Source organism: Furipterus horrens, unplaced genomic scaffold, assembly GCF_987537825.1.
Source record: "Furipterus horrens unplaced genomic scaffold, mFurHor1.1.pri manual_scaffold_15, whole genome shotgun sequence".
NCBI lineage: Eukaryota > Metazoa > Chordata > Mammalia > Chiroptera > Furipteridae > Furipterus > Furipterus horrens.
Genome location: NW_028327185.1, coordinates 10,441,026 through 10,468,797, shown reverse-complemented (window position 1 = coordinate 10,468,797; position 27,772 = coordinate 10,441,026). Strand labels below are relative to the sequence as shown.

Sequence of the window (27,772 nt, the reverse complement as noted above, 5' to 3'; positions counted from 1 at the left end):
GAAACAAATAAAACACATTTATTCTGTATTTCTGTAGTTTACCCAGAAGCCTTCCAATTGTGAGGAAACAAAGTTGAGTTAGGTCAACCTGGTTAGAAAACCAAGGAAAGAGGAATAAAAAGACACGGTCAAGGTTTCAGCGAAGTAAAATGGGAAGCTAAGATGGAAATGTATTCTGATTCTCGTGTGCCTGTCCTCTTAGAAGTGAAGCAGAAAGCTTTTTGTCACTGTTGTTGACCTTTTTACTTTTCTGGGCACAGTGAGTGAGCTTTATTTTAATTCTACGTGCTATAAAGTAAGAAAATCTGATCAAAATAATCAGTACTACAATAATGTGAGGCAGACAAAGGGAGCAAGTGTAGAAACTATTAGATATAGCATTTTCGAATGCCAAGGTTACAAGGGCCTTTAAGCTGTGACTTTGATGTAGGATGCCAGCCTGGGGCATGAGGTCTTGGATTCCCTGCTAGTCTGCACAGCTCTAATTAGCCGTAAGTTCTATACCCTCTAAAGCTCCATTTCCTTCTCTATCAGGTAAGAGAATCCCTGACTCCCATACGTTTACTGGAGCTTTAAGAAAATAATGTTTTTACACGCACTCCACACCTGCATGATACATAACAGGGGTGAAAGTAATCTGAACCCACATTCTGATCCATTTGGGACTTCTATTGATTTTGAAATAAACTTTGCCCACTAAAAATCAGATTTAGAAATCCCTTCCCTCTCCAAAACCAAAGATCCTAATTTTTTCTCTTTGTCAGGGGCTTCATCCCTGGGGGAGGGGGGGCTGTGTGTGTGGCGGGGAGAGGTAGGGGGTGCACAGGCAGGAAGAGAGGGGACAGGTCAGTCTGAGGAGCCCTGGAAAATCCAGGGGCCACATCAGGAACCTGCTGGAGGTCAGGTGCAGGGCCCTTGGCAGCAACAGAGGACAGATGGCCAGGCACAAGTATGGAGGGACAAGGGCTGAGCCAGGGGCCAAGGACAAACTGGGAAATGACTAGTACCTGGGGTTTGTGGGTGCAAAAGCAGCAGGAAGCCAGATAGGACAGAAAAGAAACTGTCGGAGAAGCAGGAGACTCCCCACCCTTCCAGAGAGCGTCAGGCTGGTGCTAGGATCCTGGGCAGGAGGTAAGGGGAAGACCTTTATCATGACAAAAGATGAGAGCCTGAAACTAGAAAGGAGGGCAGAGAACCCCCAAAGCTGCACATGTGTCAGTGAAGAGCTGGCCAGGGTTCACCGATTTGCTAGGAAGGACCTGGGAGTCAGCTTTGGTGCAACCCCTAGGTGTTGCAGATGCGGAAACCAAGCTTGCGAAGGAGGACACTTTGCACACCAGGCAGGCTGGCGGGGCTCTTTGGCTTCCTCTCTGAGCCGGGTCTTGCGCTCCTGCCCAGTGCACATCCCGGCGCCCTCCGCCCACCTTCAGTCCAGTTCGGAGGAAGCACCCTGGTGCCCACCCGGGGAGGCAGGCCGCGCTCAGCGATTCCGTGCGGCTTCGGTTTGGGGCCACACGGAGGACTCTCACTCGGGCGGGCAGGGAAGCAGCGGCACCTGCTGCGCGCCGACTGCCGGAAGCCAGGTGGTGAGCCCAGCTGAGCTCTGCATCCTCCCACTTCCCGGGGCGGCCTAGCAGCCATCCAGGAAATAGAGCAAAACAGGGTCGACCACGAACGTTTGCGGATGCTCTCCCCGCACGCGCGTGGCCCAGGGTTCCCCGAGGTGCGCGGAATATGGGGACGTGCCGTGGGGCTCCTGAGGGGAATTAGCTCTCCTCGGCCCCTGGAAGGAGCTGGCGGGGCCAAGGGACGAGGCCCGCGAGGGCGCACGGCCCCGGAGGCGCGGGTGGTGGCCTCAGGTCCGACGCCAGCGCGGGCGGCTGCTGCAAATTGGGCAAACGGTGGCCGCCGCTCTGCGCATGTGCAGGAGGCGCCAGGGTTTCGCTTTGCAACTTTCAAGTTCTCGGGACGCCGCTCCGCCCGACCAGGTGGAACCAGACAACTTCCTCCGGCCGCGCCACTTGCTCCACCTCCGCAGGTAAAGTGGGGAGGGGTCGTTGGGCAGGGGCAATGTCACCCTTTGCCTTTCCCGGGCGCGCAGAACTTGGGCTCTGCGCCGGGGGGCCACGTCAAGGGTCAGGTTTCGGGGAGCAGACCTCCGGCCCCCGCAGTCCCCACTCCCTAGCAGGGTGGGCGGGTGGGTGAGAGCACAGGGCCAGTCCCCGGGCCGCGCAGCCCCGGTGCCCCCATTGTCCGCCCTCCCCCGCCTCCATGCTGCTCCGGACTTTCTCTCCGAGGCTCCAGCTTTTCGCCTTTTACGCCGATCCCTGTCTCAGCCCCTCCCCTGTCTTTGGGGATTTGCCAGCTGGAAGCCGACTTCCCAGTCCCGGTCCGCGCCGCCTTGGGCTCTTCCTTCTGGAACTCTACGCGAGGCAGGCCTTGGGAAAGGGCCAGGCGTCTGAGTGCCCTGCCGCGGGGGAGGTTGAAACCACATTGCGTCTGCCCCTCGGTGACCGCTTCCTACCCTGGTGGAGTCCCGAAGAGGAAGACTGGGAGTTGGGGGGCGGGGAGGGCGAGGAGAACTCTGTTAAGAAACCGAAGCCCCGGAGGTTCCAGGGCCCGATAAAGGCGGGCGGGCTACCCGAGACCCTGGGTGGCCTCCACAGTTCAGCCCCAGGCCGTGCCCTCAAGGCTAGGGGTCCGCATTGAGCCTGACCCGCTCACCTCGGAACTTCCTTCCACCCTGAACCTAGTTGCGTGGCTGTGTCCCAGCCCCAGCAGGGTTAGGGTCTGAAGTCAAGCCAGTGGGTTGTGCTCGCCAGACCCCCGGGGGGGGGGGTTGTGGGAGGCTTCCCTGGGGTTGTAGACACCCACCTGGGCTGAGGAAAGACTCCAGGTCACCCCTTACTGCTTATCCCTTCTCCCTCCGCAAGTCCCACTTGTCTTTCTCTCTTCTCCCCTCCTCGGACACCTGTTGGAGTCCTGAAGTCCGCTTCTGCCCTGAGGTCCATGTGAACACGTGAACGGAAGCAGGGGCTGTCTTTCCCCCTCAGGCATCCTCCCGTTTGTTTAGTGTTGGGACAAAGGTCTCTTGACTGTTCACTGGAATCTAAGAGGGAAAACATCAGATGGGGTCCTGCCATTTTCCCATTAGCTGGAGGGTGACTTAAAAGCAAATGGGACAACTGTAATAGAACAAGAAAAAAAAAAAACATAGCAGACAGGTCTTGAGTGTTTACAGGGATGGGCCCTGGGCTGAGTCCTTTATGGGTCCCCTCTCAGGTGTGTGCTTCCCAGCGGCCCTGTAAGAGAAACATTATTGACCCCCCTTTATGGAGAGGGAAGCCACTTGTCTAAGCAACATGGTGCCAGGACCCTCACTCCACAGCCTGTTCAGGTAAATGCCGGGCACACTGCCTCTCATCACGCCAGACGCTGTGCCATTTATTTGCCACTCCAGGGCTGACGTGTGTGGAGGTGAACAGGTGTCCAGGTTCCTGGGTCCTGTTTGGTGGCGCTTGAAGAAGTTTCTGTTTGCTTTGCAAGCTTCTTCTGCATCAAGAAGATTAGAGTTAGCTCCTGTGGCAGAAGGGCTAGGGCTGCTTGCAGTCCTGGGATCGTTGTAACAAAATCAGAAGATTTGGTGATGTTAAAAATACCTTGAATTTGTACAGAGCCTTCTTGTGAGAGCCAACAATGCTCACACACTTCCTGCCGTGTTCTGCTGGCAGTTCTGGAGGAAATAGAGATCTTCGAGTGTGCTACGGGGCCAGCCCTCGCCGCCAGCTCAGCTGGGCAGTGGGTTAGCATTGGTGGTTGACTTCTTGGGCAAGTTTGAGACTGGCTGTTGGGCTCAGCTGTCTGTCCCACTGGCCACAGTCAGATTCTGCAGTGCACGTGGGCTGAACTTGGAGTTGGGGGACTGAACCACCTGCTGCTCACCTGGCTCGGCAGGAATTCTTGGCTCTCCTACAGCTCAGGGGCTTGGCTAGGAATGAAACGATGAATATAGACCTCGCTGGAAGGCGTGGGTAAGTGCTAGGTATTTGCACATGCCTAACAAACAAATATCGGATGACTGGAGGTTGTGAAGGTAGTGGCCGGGCTGGGCTCCTGTGGCCACAGGGTCTACTTGCTGGTCTGGCCCCTGCCCAAAACCATCAGTTTTTCACCTGGTGAGCCAGCGCCCCTATCAGCTGAGCCCCTCCCTCCTCCATCGGGCAGAGCGGCCCTCTCAGCAGTGCCTGTTCCGGAGGATTAGAGACCATGGTGTTTCGGCAGAATCTCAACTTTGCAGATGTAACAGGCAGGGACAGGTGACAGCTGGGCTGAAAGGTGTGAGAGAGACCGTGGGCCTCCCGAGGTGGGCTCTCACCTGGGCCCCTCACCTGGAGTGCGCAGATGGGGACAGGCTCCATCCCAGGCTTGTGGTATTTGCTGGCTGAATTCTTTTTATCGAGCTCTCTGAAACTCGCCAAGGGGAAACTTGGCAAGAGGAAAGGGACTTAGAGGCATGATTGGGGCGAGAGGAGGAAGAGGAACTGCAGCGCGTTCCTCCGGGGGGCCTCCGCTTGCCTGTACTTCGGCATGAAGCAGCCTGAGTGAGGCTGTCCCGCCCCCTCTTTCCAGGGACAATGTTCCCTCTGTGAGCATTTTATGAGGATGTGTTTTTCTTACTATTTCATGTTTCAAGCCTCCCTTGTTTATTCTGCCCTGTCCCTGGCAGCAGCCACTCTTGCCATATGAGGTCCTCAACTCAGAGTCCCACCACCTCCAGTGCTCGGATGGGGGGGGGGGGGCAGGAACCACTGCCCTGGACCCTGCCCGGCCTAGAGCCACAGAAGAAGAGGGGAGAGACCGGAGCCCCAGGGGTGCTGGGCGAGGAGGGAGGGGCGGGGTGGCGCAGAGCAGCTTGGGCTTGGAACCAGTCCTGGGAGTTGGGGGAGAGACCAGGGCAGGAGGGTGGCAATCGGGAGGCCGCAAAGGGTCCATGTGAGCATTTAAGGAGTTCAGAGGCATCGGGGCAGGTGTGAGGTGGGGGAGTGGGCAGAGGGTCTCAAGTCAGATCTCCTCAAGGAGAAGAGGCAGCTTCCGCATGACGCGGGCTGTCTGTGCTCCCTCAGGGACATCTGTAAACACTGTGCTCCACGACCCTGTGGCCAGGAAAGCCCTGCAGGAAATGAGTGGCAGGCCCGAGGCAGCCTGGGAGGTGGCTGGGGCTGCCGCTGCTCTGCCCAGAGCCAGCCCCATCTGAGGACCTCTCCAAGGACTCGTCCACGGTCCTGACGTCCCCTGGTGTCTGGTAAGTGTGAGGACGGGAGGAGGGGGCGGGCACTGGCCTCCCAGCACCCAGCTAGGTTGTTCCATTGGGATGGTGCCACTGGGTGGGGCTTAAAGGAGAGGAGTCACCAACTCCATGGCTCTGGCACCACGCCCTCCAGCTCCTATGGGAGTGAGAAAGTGACTCGGTCTTCTGGGGAATCCTCGCATGACTTGGACCTGTCACCCTCCCTGTACACCTTGCCTGCACTTCTGCGTGTGGTAGCTTGTCCCCAGTCCAGCAGTGCCAAGGGTCGGAACTGGGACTCACCCCCCACCCAGCACACAACTCTCCCAGCACTACCCAGAGTCCCAGCTTCTGTCAGGGTTCCCTGTACCTTTTCTTCTGGTCCCTGTACAGGTAGAAAAACCAACCCTACCTGGCAGAAATCCCCCGGGGATCTGGTTGAAGCAGATTTGGGGCGGCGGAGCTGGAGGAAAGGGTGCTGAGCATTTCTCGGGCTCTTGGGCCACAGGCAGCATGAAAAGGAGCCAGAACTTGGGCACTAACTCTGGGGCCTTCAGTGTCAGGAGGCAAACACTGGAGCTTTTCATTAGCTTCACCCGGGGTACCAGGAACCGGGAAGGCGAGGTCGGCAGCCAGCCTGGAGCAATATTTGCTTTGGATGTTTCAGGCTTTCCATTTAGACCAAAGGGGCTCGGGACTGCAGGGGTCAGGGGCCGGAGCTGGGGGAGCTCAGTGGGGTACTCAGGGGTCCCTGTGAAGGCCCTGAGTCTCTACCCCTGTCTCCTGCTTGGAATACCTCCTTCTCTGTCTTCTCTGGTCCCATGTCTTCTCTCTGGCTGCCCCTTGCGAGGCCTTTAACCTGTCACGGAACTCACATGTCTGTCCACCAGCTGGAGAGGGAGCGTGGAGAGGTGAAATGGATCTCGTATCTGTGAGTCAGGAGTCTGGGACTGAGCCTCGATTCTGCCAGGAACAGCTCCTTAATTTTGGGGCAGGGTGTCCAGCCTCTGAACCTCAGCTTCCAAGTGTATCAAATGGGCCTGCCTGTGACATTGGGAACAGTGGGGGCAGGGGCTTGTTTGTCCGTGGCTCCCATGGATCAGCAGATGTGCATACTTAGATGTCCCTTCTTATCTGTCCGCCTCGCTAGCTCTCCCAGTGGCCCCCATGGGGATGACCTTGCTGGCCGTAGTCCTGGAGGCTGGAGGCCCTTGGGCACCTCCTAAGCATGCAGACACAGCAGCTCCTGTCCTTCCCTTTTTTCCTGTCCCCCCCACTCTGGGAGACTGCCAGCTGTGTCTTGCATGAGCCATTGCCCCATCCGCCTGACCCTTGGGACTGTCCCATAATGGAGCTATTTTCTGTAGACTCTGCCAGGCACACGGGGCCTGGTGTCTGTCTCTCCCCGACCCCTTGCCGCTGGCAGCTCCCTGTGCCCCTGGAGGAAACACCCAGCTGTGGCTCTGCCAGCGCTGGCGGGGGAAACTTCGGCAGCTTGAGCTCTGACCACCTGCCTGGTCCTGTTCTGCAGGGATGACAGGCACGATGATGGACTCCCCGTTCCTGGAGCTGTGGCAGTCCAGGGCGGTGTCCATCCGGGACCGACTGGGCATTGGGGACCAGCCCAATGACTCCTACTGCTACAACTCAGCCAAAAACAGCACCGTGCTCCAGGGCGTCACCTTCGGCGGCATCCCCACTGTTCTGCTCATAGACGTCAGCTGCTTCCTGGTAAGACCCTTGTGAATCACGGCCCTCACCCCCCCCCCCCACGCCCCGGAGTTATTTGTTTATTTAAGCCCCCACCGGGGCCTTCTGGGAAACTAGGTGAGGAGCCAGACGTACCTGGGTTCATGTCCCAACTCTGCTACTTACGGCTCTGGGACCTTGGATATATTACATAGTTTGGGCCTCAGGTTTCTGCTTTGTAAAATGGAGCTAATAATTCTTCCTTCAGAGAGTTTAGAGAAGACTAAATAGGGCAAGGTGTGGAAAGAACACGGGTCACGGTTCCTTTGATTATTACCGTCGTTACTGAGTTATCAGTCTGTTATCGTTCCCAAAGATCCCCCCAATGTGAACGACGCCGTTTTTCTTCCCTATACTACTCAGCAGTGGCTAGATGAAACTTCCTGGGGCTACGAGGGGCCCCTTCCTTTCACAAATGCCAAAAGGATGGTTGGTCCCTCTCCATGCCTTCCCCTAACACCCCATATGAGTAAATGTGGTTTTCTGGGGGCAGAGGGGGTGGACACCCTGGGATGACTCTGGGCCAGAGGTTAGGTGGGGGTTGAGGGAGGGGGAGTTAGGGTCGCATGAGCGTCCCAGGTCCCAAGGGAAAGAGGCAGATATCAAACAGGTGTGCTGGCACACAGAGTCCAACAGAGGGGCATGGGGGAGTTCTCCTGCCCTTCCTTTCCAGTTCAGTCCCCAGGATTCAGGTCTAAACGTGTGCATCCGAGTTTGGCTCCCCCGTTTGGTCCTTTATGAGCTGATGTGGGCACCCGTGTGCTACGCATGCTGTCACGGAAAAGGGCTCCTTAGAGCCGAAGCACCCATGTCTTGGAGCTAAAACCCGTTTGTCATAGAGACCGGTCTTGGTTGAGAGGGAAGAGCAGGCAGCAGTGTGGTGGCGGATTTGAGGGAGCTGGGTTCATGGAGGAGGGAGGCCCTGGAGCTATAACGCAACTTCTTCAGAGAGGGGAGAGTTGGGGCCAAGGTGAGAAGTCTGTGGGGGGGGAGCCCTAGGTGGGCTGGGTGGGGTACGCCTGGACAGGGTAGGATGAGCAGAGAGAGTTGCTCTCTAGGAGAGTGTGCTGGTGGGGGTGGATTTTTATTGCAGGAAGGTATGGGGGGGAGGGTCACAGAAGAGCCAGAGGTAGTAGGGGGCTGGAAAACCTGGACTCATGGGTCATGTTCGCAGCACATGGCTGAGAAAGCAGCCGTCGGGACAGAGCGGGCCGGCGCTGACCAAGCCGCCTTGTTATCCTCCACCGTGGCTCCCCTGCCTTTGAAAATACATCACCAACTTCCAGCTCTGCCTGCGTGCTCTGCTACTTTGGTTCTGTAACAAAAAGTGAAATTCTACATAATGTGCAGAAGTAAAGTAAGCTGCTCCCCAGGGCTGCTATGAGGCCAGACCTTCCTGCTCAGGGGCGGCTGAAGACTGATCAGGGCCGAGGAAGGTCAAGGCTGCTGATATTGCCTTGATAACAAAGGGCAGGGCCCATGTGCTTGACCAGGAGAGTGCCAGGCAAGCTCAGTGCCAGCGCCGACAGCCTTTGTGACTTGGGGACAAGTGACAGACCTTGGGAAGGGACTGAGCAAAGCATCAGGCCTTTGAGCTGTATGGCTTTGGGCAGCTCAGTGCCTTCTCTGGGCGTAGATAATCTCCAAGGCCCTTCTAGCCCCACGGAGTCTAGGCAGGTGGGCTTACCCCCGGAGACAGCGGTCTCGTCTCATTAGAAGCCATTCAGTATGCTTTCACTTGGTTTCTTTTCTACTTTTAGTTTTTAATATTGGTGTTTTCCTTCATAAGAAGAAGATTCTGGGATTATGGGCGCATTGCCCTGGTGTCAGAAGCAGGCAGGTAAAAAAAGCATTGACTCAAACGTGAGTTAAGTGTGTGTGTGTGTGTGTGTATGTGTGTGTGAGAGAGAGAGAGAGAGAGAGAGAGAGAGAGAGAGAGAGAGACTGGGGTGGGCCGGGGGCTTGTAAAGCTCACCAGACAGGAACCACACACGATGCTGGTGCTATATCATGCTCACTGGGTACATCTGCCAGGCCTGGACCAGACACTGTGTCTGTCTGCTCTGCAGACCCATGAGGACAGCCATGTGACCTTCACTGTGCCAACAAGAAAACCAAGGCCCACACGCTCAGCTCTCTATTGGGGCTTTGGCCTGGCCATGGCCGGGAACCTTGCTGGCTTCAGTCTGAGGAGGAAATCTTGTTCCTTTAGATAATTAGGGCTTTCATTATCAACTAAGGAGGATGGTGCCAGTGTTATCTGCTATATTGGGAAATAGCTTGTAAGCGCAACATTTAGAAGTCAGTTTAGGTAAATCAGTCATAGTGCTGAGGGTCAAGGCTGACCTGACCCCATGTTATAATCACATATAACAAAGTTTTATGTCTTACATACCTAGGAGATGGTCATTGTCCTTTGTCTGTACTTTTCACAGGGTGAGTTACATTTTTGTCCCAGCCATTGAGGGCTAGTAGCTTTGGTCCTGAGTTCTATGAGGCAGCAAGATACTGGACATAGTCCTTAGATTTTTTTAAAAAATCTTATTTATTTGTTTGTTTATTTATTTGTAGAGAGAGGGGAAAAGAGAAAGAGAGGGAGAGAAATGTCACTGTGTGGTTGCCTCACACTCGCGCCCCCAGCTGGGGACCTGATGTGCAACCTAGTCAGGTGCCCTGACTGGGAATCGAACCAGTGACACTTGGCTCGCAGGCCGACGCTCAATCCACTGAGCCACAGCAGCCAGGGGCCAGATATTTTTAAAAAGAATGATCTGAATTTTTTTCCTTTTGTGTTTCTAGTGAATCCAGCTTCCGGAGATTGTCATCGTCTTCCTCTCAAGGGCAGCAAGACTTTGAGAGCGAGCTGGTGGGTATCTAAGGGACAGCTGTGGTTGTGGCCGGTGGGGGAGGGGGCGGAGCGGGGGCCCGGCGGTAATGAGTCAGTGGGAGATAGCACTGGTGTTCCTGTTCGGGTGCTAACTTCGTGTCCTGGATCTTGAGTGGCAGGTGTGGGTGAGAGCTCTTCTCTGCATTCACAAAGCCACCTGGACTTGTAAATGCCACAGGGGAGATGGCAGCTGGATGACCCGGGATCGTGAGACTTGACTGACCCTCAGCCAGGGGGCTTTGGAATCCCCATGTGTGACAATTAATTATTGACTTGTCTGCTAGTTAGTGAGCCAGATGTGGGCAGGGACCATGTCTTACCCAGCACTGGCCCTATCACCTGACACCCAGTAGTAGGTACTTAGTAATTGTTAGGTGAATGATGAGCAAATATTTGTCTTCAAATAAAGACACACAAGGCTGGGTAATAGTTCAGCGTTAGGGAGTTCGCTGGACAGTAAGACCTACAGACACCCTCCTCCCTCTAAATCCCACTCCAGGGCTCTCTTGTCCCAGGCCTCATTCACTCCTGTTGAAACAAACAGAAACTCACACCACTTTCTCCAGAGCTTCCCCGAGTTTTCATCAACTATTGATTTATGTTTCATGATTTGACCCTGGAGTCTGTGTAACTCCACAGATTGTCAAATTTGAGAGGTTTCGCGAGCATTCCAGATATGGAGGGCATACTGGGAAGGACTGGGAGCATGTAGACTCTGTCATGTTTGGGGCAAAAGCACTGTTTTTATATAAGAGGAAGTTCGATGGCTGTTAGTGTCAAAGAAGATGATTATATCTGCTCCCAAGACAGGCATGCTTGGAAGCTAATCTCTGGTCTCTTTGTTTGCAGGGTTGCTGCCCCTGGCTGACTGCAATCTTTCGTCTGAAGTGAGTACAGCATGGAACTGCGTGTGCATGTGTGTATGCACGTATGTGCATGTGCATGTGTGTGCTCGAGTGATCAGTCCGGAGGAAAGAGCCAGGATTCGCGATCTTGAGATAGGATCTCTTAGGTACTTTTTTAGTTCAGGTTCAAAGCAGTATGGGGCAGCTGAGAAAAAAGGTGGTCCAGGCAACCTCTGCACAAGCTAATTAAATAAAACTCATGCTTTGCTTTAGGCAGGAATTATGCCTACTTTATATTTAACATGGGTATCTTTGAATGGAAGCTCCTCTAGACAATTTTCTGTGTGTTTGAACTAGTGAGAAGTGCAGAACTAACGATCGCTCGATATATTCAGCTCATTGCGCTATAAGTTCTCACTTGTTTCAAAACTTGGGGCCTGTGGAGAGAAATCCTAAAAGAGGTACTTGGTGATGTGAGCTGATTAGCCACCTCCAACCAAGGTGGTGGAAGGAGCCGAGATGCGAGTCTGGGCTCTGCCACCTGTTGCCTTGTGCCATCACGTCCAAGGGGCCCTCATTGTTAGATGCACATTACTTAACATAGCACTAAGAATGAGAAGCGCTGCCCATTAGCCGCAATCAGCTGTGCTCATTAAATTATGAAATCGACCCCTGGGAACTGATGAGGTGTGGTAGTTTCAGGACACTGGGCAAGTCCCTTTCTCTGGGCCTCCGTCTCCCCAACTATAAAGAGGTGCAGAGGATGACACCTGCTCTGCCTAATTCAAATGAATGAATACATGCTGTCTAAGTGGTTGACTTTGGGGGCCTTTTTTCCCAGGAGAACTGACAGGAGTCAGTGTTTCTATAGAAGCCAGTGAACGCTGGTCTGGAGCAGGAAGAAGCAGGAGAAGGCATTTCAGGGAGGCAGGGAGGGGACAGAGGTGGGAGAGATGGAGGTGCCCACCACAAAATCAGGTCCTTGGGACACATTTCCTCCTGCTTCTGGAAGTAACACATGCATTGTGCAAAAAGTCCAGCACACACAGAAGAGAATCACAGGAAGACATTTTAAGTCACCCATAACTCTACCTTGGGTCAGCCATGCTCCACAGCCGCTGCTGGTCGGGGCTCAGGACACTGTCCCCTCTCTGGGCTGTGGACCCCACTCTCGGCCCCCATAGGGCAAAAGCAGAAACTTTGACTCATCATTTCCATGGTAACTAGCAAAGGCTCAGCAAATGTGCACTGACGTCACTCCCCTCTCCATGCCCACTCTCTTCATCGTTCTGCGTCCCCAGCCGTCCTCTCCACGGACACTCACTCCTCATTGAGTGGGACTGTCACATGGGCGCAGCTATCTATTCTGCTTTGTCATTTTAACACTATATCAGATGTGTTTTTCTCTTCCATTCTAGCCCCAGAAAGGACTACCCTTTGGCTTTTCTAAAGTTGCAATTAAATTTTAACAGCTGCTCACAGCCAATATCACAAGGGACATTTAAAGAGGCCTCCCAGTTTCCTTCCGAATTGCCTTTCCCCAACAAGACAGGGCAGCCAGAAGAGTCTCAGGAAAAGCCGTATTGAACATGGCTCATTTGTTGGTTTTACTCTTCACCAATATTTGTTTAGTGAGCATGGGTTGTGGCAAAGTATGTGCATTTCGGCAGTTTATTTAGAAGGGAAAAGAGTTCATTGCAAAGCTTTATCCTCCAGGTAAATAGTAAAAAGGAGTCACCTCAGCAAGCAGACTTCTGAGTGTGCACCCAGCACCCAGTGCCCGATCCTCAGGGTCTCTTGCTGCCCCTGCTGAGTCACTGGGTCGCTAGCAGGTAGTCCCTTCCCTGCTTTGGGGGAGTCCAGTGACCCGATCCTGGAGGGGGCTGAGCTGGATTCCGCTGCCAAGCCCACGCTGCTTTCCGTTCTGCCTTTTTATGCCGCCCTGAGCCCTTCCCAGGACAGCGCTTTCCCGGCCATCTGGAAGCAGGACCCTCAGGATACCTCCCTATCAGGAGACACCCCTTGTCCCATGGAAGTCTGGCTGTCAGAACCAGAATTTTCTGCGTCCCCAAGTGACCCAGAACTGCCAAATATAGCAGCGAGGGCAGAGCAAGTCACCTGCTATCTCTGGGGCCCGGCGGGGGCACCGGGAGGAGCAGGGGCAGCAGGGTGAACTGAGCCTCCAATGCCTTTGCCTCTCTCTCCCAGCCGGGCTGGTGGGGGGACGGGGAAGGACCGGGCTGTGAGCTTCAGAAGGGGGTTCCCAGCAGCCCCCCGCCAGGGGCTTTGTTCATAGAAACAGAAAGGGGAGTGGGATCCTTGTGTTTACACCTCTCACCCCCGCACAGACGTGAGCATCAATGTTTCTAGAGACACAGACGTAGTGGGAGTAAGCTCCTCTGCCCAGGAGCAGCGTGTGGGGCGAAGAGCTCGGGCTCTGCAGTTCCCATCACGGCTCCTCCGTTACAAACTATGCGATTACAAAAGCTACGCAATTTTTCCATACCTCTGTGTACTCATCTGTCAAAAACCGGAGATAAAATTAGGTCATGAGGGTTCGCGGAGGCAGTTCATGCAAGGCCGCGAGGGCCCGGCCTGTGACTCCTCCTCATTGAGGTTCCGTGTGTGTGTCTTCACCAGCGATGACCAGATCCTGGAGTGGTGTGGGGAGGACGCCATCCACTATCTGTCCTTCCAGAGACACATCATCTTCCTGCTGGTGGTGGTCAGCTTCTTGTCTCTGTGCATCATCCTGCCTGTCAACCTCTCTGGCGACTTGCTCGGTAAATTATCCTTGTGGTCCTTGTTGCCGGCAGAGCAGCAGGCCAGGGAAGGGGCACACTCACTCTCAGATGTGACAGGGTCTCAGGGTGACCTTCTGGACTTTTCCACCTGATTAAAAATCCAGAGAAGAATCCACCCCACACCTGGGGCCCCTAATATCAATTTGTGGCTCTAAGGAGAAGGAACCCCCCTCCCAGATTTATAGAATCAGGGGCTTCCAAGAGTGTTTTATGTTTTCCTGCCTCCACCCAAACCAGGTGGCCAGAGTAAAAACCAGAGGCAAGAATTATTGCTTCTAAGCACCTGCAGGAATCTAGCTTCCAAAATGCCAGCATGATTCCACTTCTTACACCCAGTGGTTACCAGCCTTGGTTTTGGGAACAGCTTAGGATCTTTCCAGATTTCTCAAGAATGCCGCAAAAATCTCAAAGCAAGACGGATTCAGATTTTGACTTTACCCTCATGATGGGTTGAGAAGTTGTCAGGGAGCATTTTGGGGTAAAGCAGAGGCCTTGGTCGGGGCGTCACTGTCCTCTGACCAGTCCGGCCGGCCGTCTGTGCCCCTCCTGGTCAGGGGAGGCTGGTCATGCCCCTCCCCCATTCCCCACGGAGACCCTGGGACTAAGTATCTGTGCTTCTCTGCAGACAAAGACCCTTACAGTTTTGGGAGGACAACGATAGCAAATCTACCGACTGAGTGAGTAGGGGTAGGAGCGGGTAAGGGTGCTGGTGGGCGGGGCCAAGGAGAGGCGGGTGCTGGAGCCCAGGGTGGGCCAGCAGCAGCCCGCAGGGGGCGGGCTAATGTCTGAAAGCACCTTGGCAGCCAGTGTGTGGCTGAGGGTTCTAGGGAACGAGGAGGGCCCAGGTACCGGTGTGCATTTGTCAGGACAGGGCTCCCTCTAAGGGAGCACTGGCCACGCAGCCTCTTGGGATGAAGCCATTTGCCTTCAGCTCAGTGCAGTAACGGTAGCCAAGTCCCGGCCCTTGCACCCCTGCTCCCTGCCTGGGAGCCCACCCTGATGGCAGGTGGTATCTCCCCCCACCAGCAACAACCTGCTCTGGCTGCACACCATCTTCGCTGTCATTTACCTCTTCCTCACCGTGGGCTTCATGCGGCACCACACCCAGTCCATCAAGTACACAGAGGAGAACCTGGTGAGTGAGGCTGGGGGTGGGGGCAGAGAGGAATGGCATCCCCCGCCCCAGGTGCATGACAGCAGTGAGCTTCACGAGGGTCCCCTGTGTAACCTGGCTTGTGCATTCGCACTCAAACTTAAAAAAAATATATTTATGATAGATTATTTTAGGATTTAGATAGTTTTTTGTTCTGCCAACTAGCCCTTAGATTTGTGGGATATGGGCTGGTAGTTACTGGTTCTAAGTGGCTTCCAAGGTGTTCAGATTGAGAGCAGCCCCTCTCTCTTTGCAACCCACAGCTTGCTGGGTGGAGGAGGCGGGCTCTGTCTCCTGGTTCCAGGCCTGGGTCCTCCTCTGATCTGCTGTGTGACCCTGTTTGAGTCACTTCCCCTCTCTGAGTACTTTCTCAGTCGCTAGTCATGCAAAGGAGGCTCACAGAACTGCTTTGGAAATGTTCTTTGTGCAGCTGGGGAGAAGGCGCCGTCTAGATATGCTCCGGGGCTCTGCGCGAGGCCACGGGAGGGGAGCACCTGGACGCCTGAGACCGGTGTGTCCTGGTGACTTTGTTCTCTGGTGTGTTTCTCCGGCAGGTGAGGCGGACTCTGTTCATCACAGGACTCCCCAGATATACCACGAAGGAGGAAGTGGAGGGCCACTTCCGGTGAGCAGGGCCGGGACTAGAAGGGGAGCGAGCCCCTCCAGGTGCGACCACACAGGCCCATGGGGCAGGTGCCTTGGGAGAGTGCCTTACATCGTCCATGTGGGCACCTGGGTGAGATCTGAGGTCCTGCCCCACAAGCATCCAATGGCTGCTTTGCGCTGGTTCTGCCGGTGCCGAAAGAGAAAGAGGAAGGGTCTGCTGACGCAGGAACGAGCAGTGATTGCCCGGCTGCCCTTGGAGGTGTGGGGGTCTCACCCGCCTGGGGGTTCTCTTTCCTAACGCCGTCTTTTGCCCTGGGCACAGGGGCGCGTACCCCACGTGCGAGGTGTTGGAGGTCCAACTGTGCTACAACGTGGCCAAGCTGATGTACCTGTGCAAGGAGAGGTGAGGGCGGGCGGCGGTGGGCGGGCCGCAACTTTCTGACCCTTCTGCCCAGAGATGCCCACCCTGCTTCCCTGACCGCCTCGGGCCCCCCAGCTGGGAAGTGGGGGGGCGGGCGGGGGCTCTGCCCTTTTCTTGTTCAGAAAGCTGAACTCCCAGTCCCGGCAGTGACTGCGGGTTGGAATGGAGGATGTGGGGTTCGTGCCACAGGATTGTGAGTCTGAAGTTTGTCCCCTGTCCCCCCCTCCCCACCTGCCCAATGCAGAAAAAAGACAGAGAAGAGCCTGACCTATTACACAAACCAGCAGGTGAAGACAGGCCAGCGGACCCTCATCAACCCCAAGCCCTGCGGCCAGTTCTGCTGCTGCGAAGTGCGAGGCTGTGAGCGGGTGAGGGCCCCCACCCGGGCCAGCATGCGGGCGCCGGGGTCCCCCTGCCACCTGCCCCAGGCCGCCTCATCACAGGGATGTGCCCTCTGGTAGGAGGACGCCATCTCTTACTACACGAACATGAAGGACAGGCTGGTGGACAGGATCGCAGAGGAGGAGAGCAGGGTCCAGGACCAGCCCCTGGGGATGGCCTTCGTCACCTTCCAGGAGAAGTCCATGGCCACCTAGTGAGTGCCCCAGGCCCTTCCGTGGCAGACCCCTGTGCACTCCGGGGCACTCACTGCTGTGGGGAGCCCCAGGGGGTGGGGTCAGGAGAGGGACGTGGAAAGGAGGTGGCCAAGCAAAAGCTCTCTCCTTGTCTTCCCATCCTTGGGCATCGTGGACTCTGGGAAGGGTCTCCTGGGTGTGCCCTGCAGACTTGAAGGGAGGCTGGGCCAGGAGGAGGCCAGCGGAAAGAAGAAGAATGTTCTGAGACAGCAGCACAGAAGCTGCTGGGTGCTCTGTGGGGGACAAGGGGGGGAGAGTAGGACCCATGGGGCTGGCGAGGATTGAGGTGGGAGTTCTCAGAGGGAGATTTTGGATCAGAGTGGGAACACGCCTTATTGAACACTGGTGACAACTAGGGGGCCTGGGGAGTGAGTGAGAGAATTGGAGGGTGAAGCCGCTGGCAGCGGGACCCCAGCGGGTGGGCAGTGTGCGGGGCAGCGCAAGCAGCCTGGGAGCCAGAGCCAGGCAGATGGGGTGCAGAACCTGACTCGGGGAGCCTCAGTTTCCTTATCTGTAAAATAGGAACAATAATTCTTGGCTCGTAGGGTTAAAATCCTCCACCTAGTGTGCCAAGCATGTTGTTTCTATCATAGCCTTGATTATAGTAATAATAATAATAATAAAGCAAAGGTCCTGCACCATGAGGCTTCCAGGCTTTCTCGGTCCCGTGTGCTGTGCACGTACATGGCATCGGGGTCGGGGTGGGGGTTGGTATGAGCCCTGGCCCTTTCTGCTTTTCCCGGCAGCATCCTGAAAGACTTCAATGTCTGCAAGTGTCAGGGCCTTAGGTGCAAAGGTGAGCCCCAGCCATCCTCCTACAGCAGAGAGCTCTGCATCTCCAAGTGGACAGTCACCTTTGCCTCGTACCCCGAGGACATCTGCTGGTGAGCCCTCAGGCCTGGAAGGGTCTTGTTTCAATGCTCGGTACCCCATGGGTCTCATGACTAGGCTAATATGTCAGACAGTGCAGCCTTAGATCAGGTGTTACCTGCCTTGTTAGCCTGGGGGACACATGAAAAGAGTAAAAAAAAGAAATAATAATTGAAAATAATTTTAAATAGTATTACCTCTCCCTATAGATCTAAAATATTATCAGTTCAACAGTTAGCAGTGAATAACTTGTTTTCCCTCTGAGCTCATAGGGCCCCGAGATTTGACCTTCCGTTAGCTGAAGGTCAGTGCAGAGAACTTACCTGTACTCACCTAGGCTGAAATGAGCCCTCAGCCAGAGCCTTCAGGAGAGTCGCTTGCCTTGTCTCAGTGGGACCTCTAACCCTAGTCAGCCATGGGCACTCCTGGTCTGGCGGGTGGCCAGATCCTGGGAGGTTAGGACCCAGAACCCGTGTCCCCTCCTCTGCAGGAAGAACCTCTCTATCCAGGGCCTCCGCTGGTGGGTCCAGTGTCTGGGCATCAACTTTACTCTCTTCGTGGTGCTTTTTTTTCTGACCACACCCTCCATCATCATCTCCACCATGGACAAGTTCAATGTCACCAAACCCATCCATGCACTGAATGTGAGTGACCGTTCTGCAAGGCCCATCCCAGGAGGCCTGGTGCACTAGGGCATCATGGGTGGGGGAGGGATGGGGACCCAGGGATGTGGGGGGCAATGGAGCAGGATGTCACATTGTTCAGCTCATGTCTGTGCTATTTTCCAAATAAATAAATAAATAAATAAATAAATTTCATTGAGGTGTAACTGACATATAATCCATGTTTTTGTTTTTAAGCCCTAAGCAGACATGGCCACATTTAGTACAATGTCTTCTAGTGATTTAGACATTATACGTATAGAAATACACACACACACACAAACACATACATTCATTGTATATAAAGCATATAATAAATATATAATTACATTTCATATATTCATATATATATGTAATACATATATAATTATATATGTGGAATTAATCTAAATGCTCATCAGTGGGTGTCATTTGAGTTGAATGAAGTATATTTGGTCTGATAGCATGTCACGCATCCATTAAAAAAATTTTGTAGACTTTGTGGTAGACATTGGGGGCTTATGATAAAAGCGGAAGGTAAACCGTCTCTGAGAAATGGTTACAGCCAGTGAGGCGGGCGTACGCTGGGTGCTCCGGGGAGTGGGCGGGAAAGAATGGAAGAGCTTCTTGGATTGGGGTGGCAGACCCATGAATTAATTGTTTCTTTTACATTTCAGTTTTTGATAATTGTGTTATAATGTCATTGATTCTAGATAGGTAGCGAATGGTTTTTAATCGATGAGATAAAAGCTAAACACTCCCTAAATTTGCATCTACTTTAAAAGATGTTGGCTTTGCTGAAATATCAGCCGAAATATTTTTTTTTTCTATGATTCCGCTTGGCATTTGGTTAAGCACCGTCTGGGAAAGTACCCTGGGCTGGAGGCCTGAGGCCCTGGTCCTCTGTCTGCCGTTTCCTAGCGGATGCATTCTGAGCCTTGGTTTTTCCTCTAAAAACGAGTCGAAACATTTGCCATATTATACTCATGGGTCTGTTGTGATGGTGATTCAGTGATATAATGTATGGTTGAAGCTCTCTCATCTGACTCAATTTATAATAAAAAATACATAGTGTACACTAAGCAGTTTGGTCTAGATTGAAAGCATATAAGCGTTCATTTCTTTGCCAGTCTCTTGAGGTATGGTCAAGGCCTGTCTTTTTGAGGATGGATCTACTGATTGGAGTTCCCCTTTATCAATTTTACATAAACTGTGTCCTTAGTTCATTGTTGGTGATTCCAATTTTGGTTTCTTAGGGGAAAACAAGAATTTAAAGATACTTGCAAAGCCATTCTAGGTATAGAAGAACCCTCCTCGATTTCATTTCCCCCAGTCTTTTACAGTTAACTTATTCTCATCTAATTCAACAGCATTTTAAAGAAATTGGCCTTTATCAAGTCTTTCCAAAGTATCTGACTTAGTTTTCAAATAATTTTTCCCTCTATTTTTACGCACACTTAATCAGGGAAAGTAGTAAGTTTATCAGATCATGTCATGAGAATAACAAGTACAGGGTTGGGAAAAAACAGGAAGCAGTCCTGGTAAGTTCCAACTGGGCCTTTGGGAGCTGAGTGGGCAGGCCAATGGGGGAGGGAACCTGGCCTTCAGTGTTCCTTCTTCCCTTGGCATTATCATTGGTTTTCTACAGGGAACAGAAAAGGTTATGTATCTGGTGAGTAGGACAAGGGGACTTCAATTATATGTGAAATTGTTGCCTTCACTCTAGAGAGCTGTCGTACAAACGAAAGGTGCTGTTATTGTCTGTTCAGCCAATGATATGGAGCACCTACCCTGAACCAGGCACAGCGTTGGTTCTGGGGGGTCAAGAGGACCAAACCCCAACTCTAGGAGTTCACTGAGCCGCCACGTCAGTAGGTCATGGTCTCAAAGCCCCCAACACTCTCTCCTGTGGACCTTGTTTTCCAGGACCCGATCATCAGCCAGTTCTTCCCCACCCTTCTCCTGTGGTCCTTCTCGGCCCTGCTCCCGACCCTGGTCTACTACTCCACGCTCCTCGAGTCTCACTGGACCAAGTGAGTGCTGGGAGCGCTGACCCCCGTGCCCTAGGGCAACGGGCACACAGCTTACTGGGGACGCATGGGACACGGGCCCGTGAGTGCTCACCTCTGACTTCCTGCAGGTCAGGGGAAAACCGGATCATGATGACCAAGGTCTACATATTCTTGATCTTCATGGTGCTGATTCTGCCCTCCCTCGGCCTCACCAGGTACATGTCGCCACGTCCTGCTCTAGATTCAAAAGCAGGGTCACCTCTGGAGAGCACTGTCCCCAGGAGGATAGAAACGGTTTTTCAGTGAATGCAGATCCCTGACAGCATTTAAGCCTGTCGTACCCTCTTGGACTGGAGTGCAGTTGTGCTGGTCCATGGATTCTCTTGGAGATACGATCTCTTTCTTTAAAAATAAGCTATTTTTTAAAAAGCTCAAGAGCAAAATTTATCATGACCTTCCCCTTAGGGGGAGGACCTGATCTTGGCTTTGTTTATCCCCAGGAAGGAAGTTTCTGTTTAAGTAGGCCCCGGTGTGTTACACTGTAGTGAGCGACATTTTAAAGGGTAAATGTAGATCTTGAGAGTCGGCCTGTTTTTAGAGCTGAAAAAAAGAGAAAATGTGTGTAGTGATCACATGGACTGTTGGAAGTCAATTTTTACGAGCTTCGCTTGTCTTTCAGTCTAGATTTTTTCTTCCGGTGGCTCTTTGACAAAACTTCCTCGGAGGCCTCCATCCGGTTGGAGTAAGTATCAGCCACGTTGAGTTTTGGAGCCATGGACCCGGGTAATGTCCTGCAGGGGCTTGAGCTGCGTTGTGGGAAGGCAGTCCATGCGTCAGAGCAGACATCTTCCTCCCTGAGACCACAGGGCCTGGGTCTTCCTCACCTCTCCTGCCAGGTTCCTGGCTGGGCTGGAGCCAGGCAGAGCCTTCAGGCACACTGTGGAAACTGGCCCAATTTTGTGCTACACATGCAAAAATGTGGTTCATCTCTTAGGCCAAGGCTCTCAATTAGTCTCAGTCTCATTCAAAACTTATTTACTGAGAACAGAGCCACTGGGGAGAAGGAACTGCTGGTTCTCAGCGGTGCCGGGAAGCAGGAGTGGAGAATAATTAACATCGCAACCAGAAGCGTGGCCTGGACTGCAGAGTCTTTCTGCCAGAGGAATGGAGTTAAACTTATTTCTGATATGTGCTCTTGTTAGTATTCTTAGCTTGTACCATGCCCACTTAACAGTAATACTATTTAAGAAGGCACTATGCTAAATTCTTTGTTCTTTTTCTCATTTCACCTTTACAGTGACTTATGAGGTAAACAGCATCATCTGCATTTTACAGATGAGGAGGCTGAGGCCCAGAGAGGTTGAATCACTTGCCCTAGGTGACCCAGCTAGTGAAGAGACAGCTGGAATGCAATCTCTGCCCCCACTGCACTAAAGTTTAGCCCCTGAAATAGGCTCTCAGACTCATGAGAGATTTTCCCAAAGAGCTGTTTATAGGGAAGGCTGGCTGTGATTCTTTGGAAGGACAGGGTGACTTGTTTTTCATGGGTTCTTGCTGGGTGCAGTGGTGACTCAGGAGCTGGCAGCCTCAGACAGACACACTTACAGCCAACCATCTCTTGTCTAGGTTGACAGTGACTTCCAGGTTGCCAGGTGCGATGGTCACCTCTCAGGCCTCGTCTTAGGTGACCTGTCAGCACCATCTGAGACATTGCCCGTGCCGTCTCCTTGAAACGCTGTCTTCGCTGGCTTCTGCTCTCCCCTCTCCGGTTCTCCCACCTCACCCTCCTGGGTGGGTTCTTGTGCATCTCCCCGAGCTCTAAATATCTCTGTCCGAGGGCCCAGCCCTCGGTCCACACTCCTTCTCTGGGTGACCTGAGCTGGACCCATGACTCTCATGCCACCCGACTACTGAATTAGAGTACCTGGATGATGTGCACTTTTATAACCAGGTCTGCACCCCCGGACTTTGTATTCACTGCCTGCCTCAGCCTCGCTTGGGTTCTGCTGGGCCCCTCCGACTCTGCCAGACCCCTGACTTTTAACCCCAAATATGCCGACCCCACAATTTTCCCCACCCATGATTCTGTTTCTCTGGTTGCTCTGGCCAAAAACCTTTGAGTTCTGCTTGTCTCCCCTCTTTCCGTCTCATGGCACACCCTGACATCAGTAAATCTTGACAATCTAGGTAGGTCTAGAATGCTACCATTTTCATCACCTCCACGCCACTGCCATTGTGCCACACAGGTGGCAGGAGGGACCCTGCCCACAGTCAGACGCTCTTCTGCGCCAGGCTAGCCCTCCATGCCCTTTGGCCTCGTGCCTTCCCACTGCCCCTGCTTCTTGTCCCATGGCCATTATCCCGAGAGCCATTGTGTGTTCTTTCCTCCACGGCTCCCAGATGACCTCAGTCTTTACCTTTCTGCACAGAATCACCGTATCAGAAAGGCGTCTCGGGCTGCTGTGCGTGACACAGTCAGCACTGCCCGTCCTGCTTCCTTTTCCTCACACCTGGTGCTCATGTTTGCTGTGTCCCCGCAGCTGGGTGTAAACTCCACGAGAAGAGGGTCAGGGGCTCAGTTTCTCTCGCAGTGTGTGCTGCACACGCACGTGCGGAACGGAGGGCCGCGTGCAAAGCTTCGGGGGGCCTAGCAGTAGGCCTAGCAGGAGACTCTTCGGGGTCTCAGCTCACACCCCTTCCCCGGTTCCCAGGTGCGTCTTCCTGCCTGACCAGGGCGCCTTCTTTGTGAACTATGTCATTGCCTCGGCCTTCATCGGCAATGGCATGGAGCTGCTGCGGCTGCCTGGGCTCATCCTCTACACCTTCCGCATGATCATGGCCAAGACCGCCGCTGACCGCAGGAACGTCAAGCAGGTGGGGGTTGGTGGGACGGCACAACGCTGACTCCCCTCTGAGCTTCCCCACCTGGGCCCTTCCCAGCCGCCCTGCTTGTGCCAGGCACTTTGTGAAGTGCTCACCGTGGGGGTGGGGCCCCCTCTGGGGGGGAGGGGGAGCGGAGGATTGAGAACCCTGCATGGAGGAGTGTGGACAGTGGATTTTTGCATTTTAACCAGTCTGATCTCACAAACACATACACACACACACCATCAACACGTTCCTCATTTGGGGGCATCCTTTGCGTAAACCCTTAAGGTTATAACAGATGTCAAAGGCATTTGGGGCTGGTGGCATTTGTTCCCTAGGTCGGGGGCCGTGGTTTCTCTCATTCTCCTTTGCTGAGTGGGTACCGTGAGAGGAAAGTCAGAGACGTGCTGCATTCTTTCATTTGATCGTCAGAATGCCCCACGAGACGGGCACTCCCGGTTCCTTACTTGGCAGACGCTCAGGCTAAGCCGCAGGGAGGTTAATTAAGTGTGTAGCCCAGGACACGTGCCAGAACAGGCAGCGCTGGTGTTGGGTCTAATGCCAGAGTCTGTAGGGGGTCACTGTCTTCTGGGGGCTCATGGTCCTGCTGGGTAGACATGATTCAGACAAAGGAAACTCTAAGAAAACATGAATCGCTGCGCCTTGGGAGGTCTGGATGAGCTGAGTGAAGCTGGAGGAGGCTTGTGGAGGGAGAGGAAGGACTGCAAGAGGCCAGGCGAGCTGCGAGTTTCCCGTTTCCAAAGTCCTTCTCACGCGGCTTTCCTCTTGCGACATGGAACCATCAGAAGGGGTTTGGGGCAGAACAGGCCTGCAAGCATCTCGCCCTCTTCTCCTCCCCCAGAACCAGGCCTTTGAGTACGAGTTCGGAGCCATGTATGCGTGGATGCTGTGTGTCTTCACCGTCATCATGGCCTACAGCATCACCTGCCCCATCATTGTGCCGTTCGGTGAGTGGCCCTGGGGCCGGTCCGGGGTAGGTGGGTGGCGGATTCCACCAGACACCCAAGAGAGCCATCATGGGCCATTATGGGGCTCTGCAAACAGGGGACCTCTGGGAGCCACAAGAGCCACACGCTGTCAAAGAGCCATAGGTGACACCCAGTTCATGCGGTCAAACAGCAGCTGCCGCCCCAGTTCCACGCACAAAGAGCCACCCCAGTGGGAGGGCACAGAGCTCACAGCCCCATCTCTGCAGGCCTCATCTACATCCTGCTCAAGCACATGGTGGACCGGCACAACCTCTACTTTGCCTACCTCCCGGCCAAGCTGGAGAAGAGGATCCATTTTGCAGCTGTGAACCAGGCCCTGGCTGCTCCCATCCTGTGCCTCTTCTGGCTCTACTTCTTCTCCTTCCTGCGCCTGGGTGAGGGGCCCTTCTGACCCAAGCAAGGGTAGGCAGGCAGCCCTCGGCCTCACATTCCCATGTCCATACCAGCCAGTCAAATCCCTCACTGCTTGAACAGCATCCTCTCAGTGTCCAATCAGAATGTGGCATCCTGGGGAGGGCTGGTTGGGTGCAGTCTTGACAACCTAAGCTAGCCCAAGCTCAAGTGTAACTGGTGAAAGCCAGGTGGCCTGGACTGCCTGAGAGAGAAGACGGTCACTTTATCAGCTTTGGGGGGGCATTGAACCTGAGCAGCTGGGGAAGCTGGTCTGGAGGACTCTTTGGCAGTGGTGGGGGGTTCCAGGTCCTCACACCTCACTGTGGGGACATGCAGGAGGGAAATCTGATGCTCTTGGGAAAAAGGAAAGGCAGGAGAGGTGTGTGACGGCCCTGGGGCAGCCTTCACCCTACCTAACCCAGAATGTGGGAGACCCAACAAGGAAGCTGGCAAGTGGCCATTGGTATCCCAGTGGCTGCAATTGGAGCAGAGATGATGCCCGCTGTTCGGTGGTCCCTGTGCTCCTGGCTGTGAAGGGGTGTGTGTGTGTGTATTATCTCTTATTGCCTGCCCGAGGGAGCAGTTACCCACCAGCGTGAGGGTGAGCGGCAGCCCCTGTCCCCCTCTTTCTCAAAGGCTGGCAACCCTTTGTCCCCAGGTCTGACGGCCCCTGCCACCCTGTTTACCTTCCTGGTCATGCTGCTCACCATCCTGGTCTGCCTGGCCTACACCTGCTTTGGGTGCTTCAAGCACCTCAGCCCTCTGAACTACAAGGTAAAGGGCCCCTCTCCCATCACCACCCAGCTGGGGTGTGGGAGGAGATGTGGGTTTTCTCTCCACCCCTCCTCCACCCAGCCACAGATCAACAGCCTTCTCCAGGTTTTATTTGTCCACGGGAAAGGCGTGGGTAGCCGGGTGTAATGTGTGGCTTCCCTCCCCACCCCCTCCCCCCTCCCTGCACCGCCCCCATCCCCTCTTGGGCTGCCACTGGGAGCTCGGTGCCAGCTGGTGCTATTATTCTGGGCGTTAATAGTCTGCTTGTTTAGAGGGTGTTAGTTCAGGAACATCAGTTTTGTTTATCATTGGAAGTTTCTGCTGTTTTCTGCAGACAGAAGACTGGGCAAGTGACAACGGAAGTGAGGCCCAGGCCCAGGTGCCCCCACCGTACACAGTAAGTTACGGTTCTGCCCCAGCCCCGAGCATGGGCAGCCGTCCCAGCCAGGTGGGCCCTGCCACCATGCTGTGGTCTTCTCTTGTTAAGATGGAAGTCCCTTGGTTGGTCACACGTCAGGCAGGTTGCTGAATCAGTGTCACCCTCAGTCCCTCTGGGTGCTTTAATTTGCATGTGCGAAGCCACAGCCCTCCCTGAGAAGAGAATCAGTTTTGCCAGCATGTAGCCCATCCCCCTCGGTTTCAGTTCCCCGCTCACCTTGCTGCCCTGCATATTTAATACCTGGTGAGCTTGCGCCTTTTGTGAGGCAATACCCCCAGGCCCCGTGGTTCGGTGACTCTTGTTGCAAGCGTCTCAGCAGTGAGGTCCTCCGCAGTGTCAAAACCAACTCCCTTTTGAATTTAACAAATGAACGTGGCACCTGCTTCAGAGCAGGCGCTGTTAGAAAGACACCAGGTCTCCTTTCCTTCCTGGCTTTCCCTGCTTGTGGCCTTCAGCGTCCTGCTCCTAGGGTGGGGCTGAGAAAGGAAAAGAGAGCCACAGCACCCCAAGACCGAGACCACCAGCCACCTGGCAGGGCGGGGGCTGGGTAGTGACCCTTTCATTAGCAGTGTTCCTTCCAGTGGCTACCTCCCAGGTGTCAGGTCCCCTTATCAGTGTCTGTCTTTGGACCAGCCCCAGAGAGGGTGCTCAGGAAGACTCATTACCCAGGGGCACACCCGTGGCTGTGCTTGCCAGACAAGGGAAGAAGCAGGGCAGGTGGGTGATGGAAATCCCTTATTCTCAGCCTGGGTCTGGGGAGGGGCCGAGCAGGGCTGAGCCGCTGGGGTCAGCAGCTGGAGCCTGGCGCTGGAAAGAGAAACAACCTCCACTCATTGGCTCAGCTTCCCAGCAGCCCCACTGACAGCGTCCCAAGCCTGTCTTGCGTAGATAGACTTGTTTCCTATAGAAAATGAGGACTTCTCCGAGGATCTAGTGCCACGAAAAGCTGTCTCTTCTGAGAAACGGGTGTCTGTGCGTCTTTCTCTATGGGCGTGAGAACGGGATAATTGATGGCGTTTTCTGTTTTGCTCTGGCTGCTAGGAAGTTCTGCAGTTGGCATATTTTGGTTCCTGACGTCCTTAGCTGAGGTTATTTCTTTGTGTGTCCTTCCTGAGCATTGTGTGCCTCCTGGAAGGAGGGGGACAGTGGAGGAGGAGCAGGGTAAACGGGGTACAGCCTCTCATGCCCACCCCGCCGAGCACTAACACTCTCATTTGCTGGCAGCCCTACATGCCCCGGATTCTGAGCAGCGTGGCCTCAGAGAGAACCGCCCTGTCCCCACAGCAGCAGCAGACCTACGGAGCCGTCCGCAACATCAGTGGGACCGTCCCTGGGCAGTGCCTGGCCCAGAGCCCTGCGGACAGTGTGGCGGCTGCCTACCAGGAGGCCTGAGGGCCGGCACGCTGCCGGGCTGGGCCACGCTCAGGGAGCCCAGAGGTGAGAAGACACAGGTGCAGAAGTAGCTTGACATTGACCCCAACCAAGTTCAGGACTTCTGTCCACCTTTTTAAAGCGCCGCTGCTCTGAAAAGATGGAACCAACCAGGAAGAGACTCTGACCCTTGGTTTGGGGCAGAACTGCCATCGGGTGGTGCTTTCTGGTCACAGCAGTGGTGAGGGGACCCGGTGCAGCTCCCGACCCTTGGGCTCTGCTCGTTCCCCATCCCTCTTCTGCGGTGTCCTACTCTGTAGCTGAATGATGTCCCTGTGATTTTTACCATGATCACGTGTTGGAATGGTGCCCCTCCAGGCCCAGGGGCTGTGGCAACTCTCTCAGGTGGAAGACCTCCCCGCTGAGCACGCAGACACCCCCCCCCCCAACTGATAACCAAAGAGCTGCGGCAGGCCCAGGTCTGAGATGGGGTCCAGAAGACGGTCAGGGTCATTCCGGCCCCTTCCCTACCCCGGTGTATTGAGCCATACACCCCAGAAGTGGGCTGTGGGGAGCAGGATGGAAATGGCCAGTGCAGGCTCTGCCGGGCACACACACCTCCGCACACCGCTGTGGTTCCCTGTTTTTGTATCATGTTGCCAGTGACACTGTGGTTGGTTGGGCCAGGGTCACCCTGCAGCAGTCAGGGACAGTGCTAATGACTAATAAAGTGCCCTTCCGCCAGACTGGTGGGATCCAATCCTTCCTGCCTCTTCAGGGCCCGTGTGTGGGGCTCCGTCTCCAGCCCTTGGCTCCATCTGTCTGCTCACTCCAAAGTGGGGTGATGGGGGAGAGAATGCCCAGGGCCTCTGTGGAGCTGAGGGAGGACTGTGGCAGGGGAGAGGAGGAGGGGGTGCCTGGGCTGGGTGCAGGGCTGTGTACCGCCCTTGAGCTGTGACCCCTGTTGGGTGGACGGGCAGTCCCTTGTCTTCTCTCCTGGTGTGATCCCG

The 27,772-nt window shown here is 54.4% G+C and overlaps 1 protein-coding gene across 1 annotated transcript; it reads left to right on the top strand.

Annotated features, from left to right (window-relative positions):
• The first annotated feature begins 1,639 nt into the window (after positions 1–1,639).
• On the top strand, positions 1,640–27,202 carry TMEM63A (transmembrane protein 63A). The gene is made up of 24 exons (XM_090263543.1): positions 1,640–2,038; positions 5,124–5,302; positions 6,819–7,018; positions 8,797–8,876; positions 9,836–9,902; positions 10,773–10,810; positions 13,409–13,551; positions 14,198–14,249; positions 14,599–14,707; positions 15,280–15,350; positions 15,654–15,734; positions 15,997–16,120; positions 16,214–16,347; positions 17,134–17,271; positions 17,748–17,901; positions 19,825–19,931; positions 20,039–20,125; positions 20,590–20,652; positions 22,622–22,784; positions 23,638–23,743; positions 23,992–24,159; positions 24,837–24,952; positions 25,287–25,349; positions 26,616–27,202. Exons 3-24 carry the CDS (start codon positions 6,821–6,823, stop codon positions 26,781–26,783), a joined length of 2,430 nt encoding a protein of 809 aa, XP_090119669.1. The 5' UTR covers positions 1,640–2,038; positions 5,124–5,302; positions 6,819–6,820; the 3' UTR covers positions 26,784–27,202.
• Positions 27,203–27,772: the final 570 nt, after the last annotated feature.

What these genes read in the sequence shown, in the direction of transcription:
- TMEM63A (XM_090263543.1), top strand. Translation starts at nt 6,821, where the DNA reads ATGACAGGCACGATGATGGACTCCCCGTTCCTGGAGCTGTGGCAGTCC. An exon ending in AAGACTTTGAGAGCGAGCTG is followed by an intron (nt 9,903 to 10,772) that starts GTGGGTATCTAA and finishes CTTTGTTTGCAG; the next exon opens with GGTTGCTGCCCCTGGCTGAC. An exon ending in AAGTGCGAGGCTGTGAGCGG is followed by an intron (nt 16,121 to 16,213) that starts GTGAGGGCCCCC and finishes GCCCTCTGGTAG; the next exon opens with GAGGACGCCATCTCTTACTA.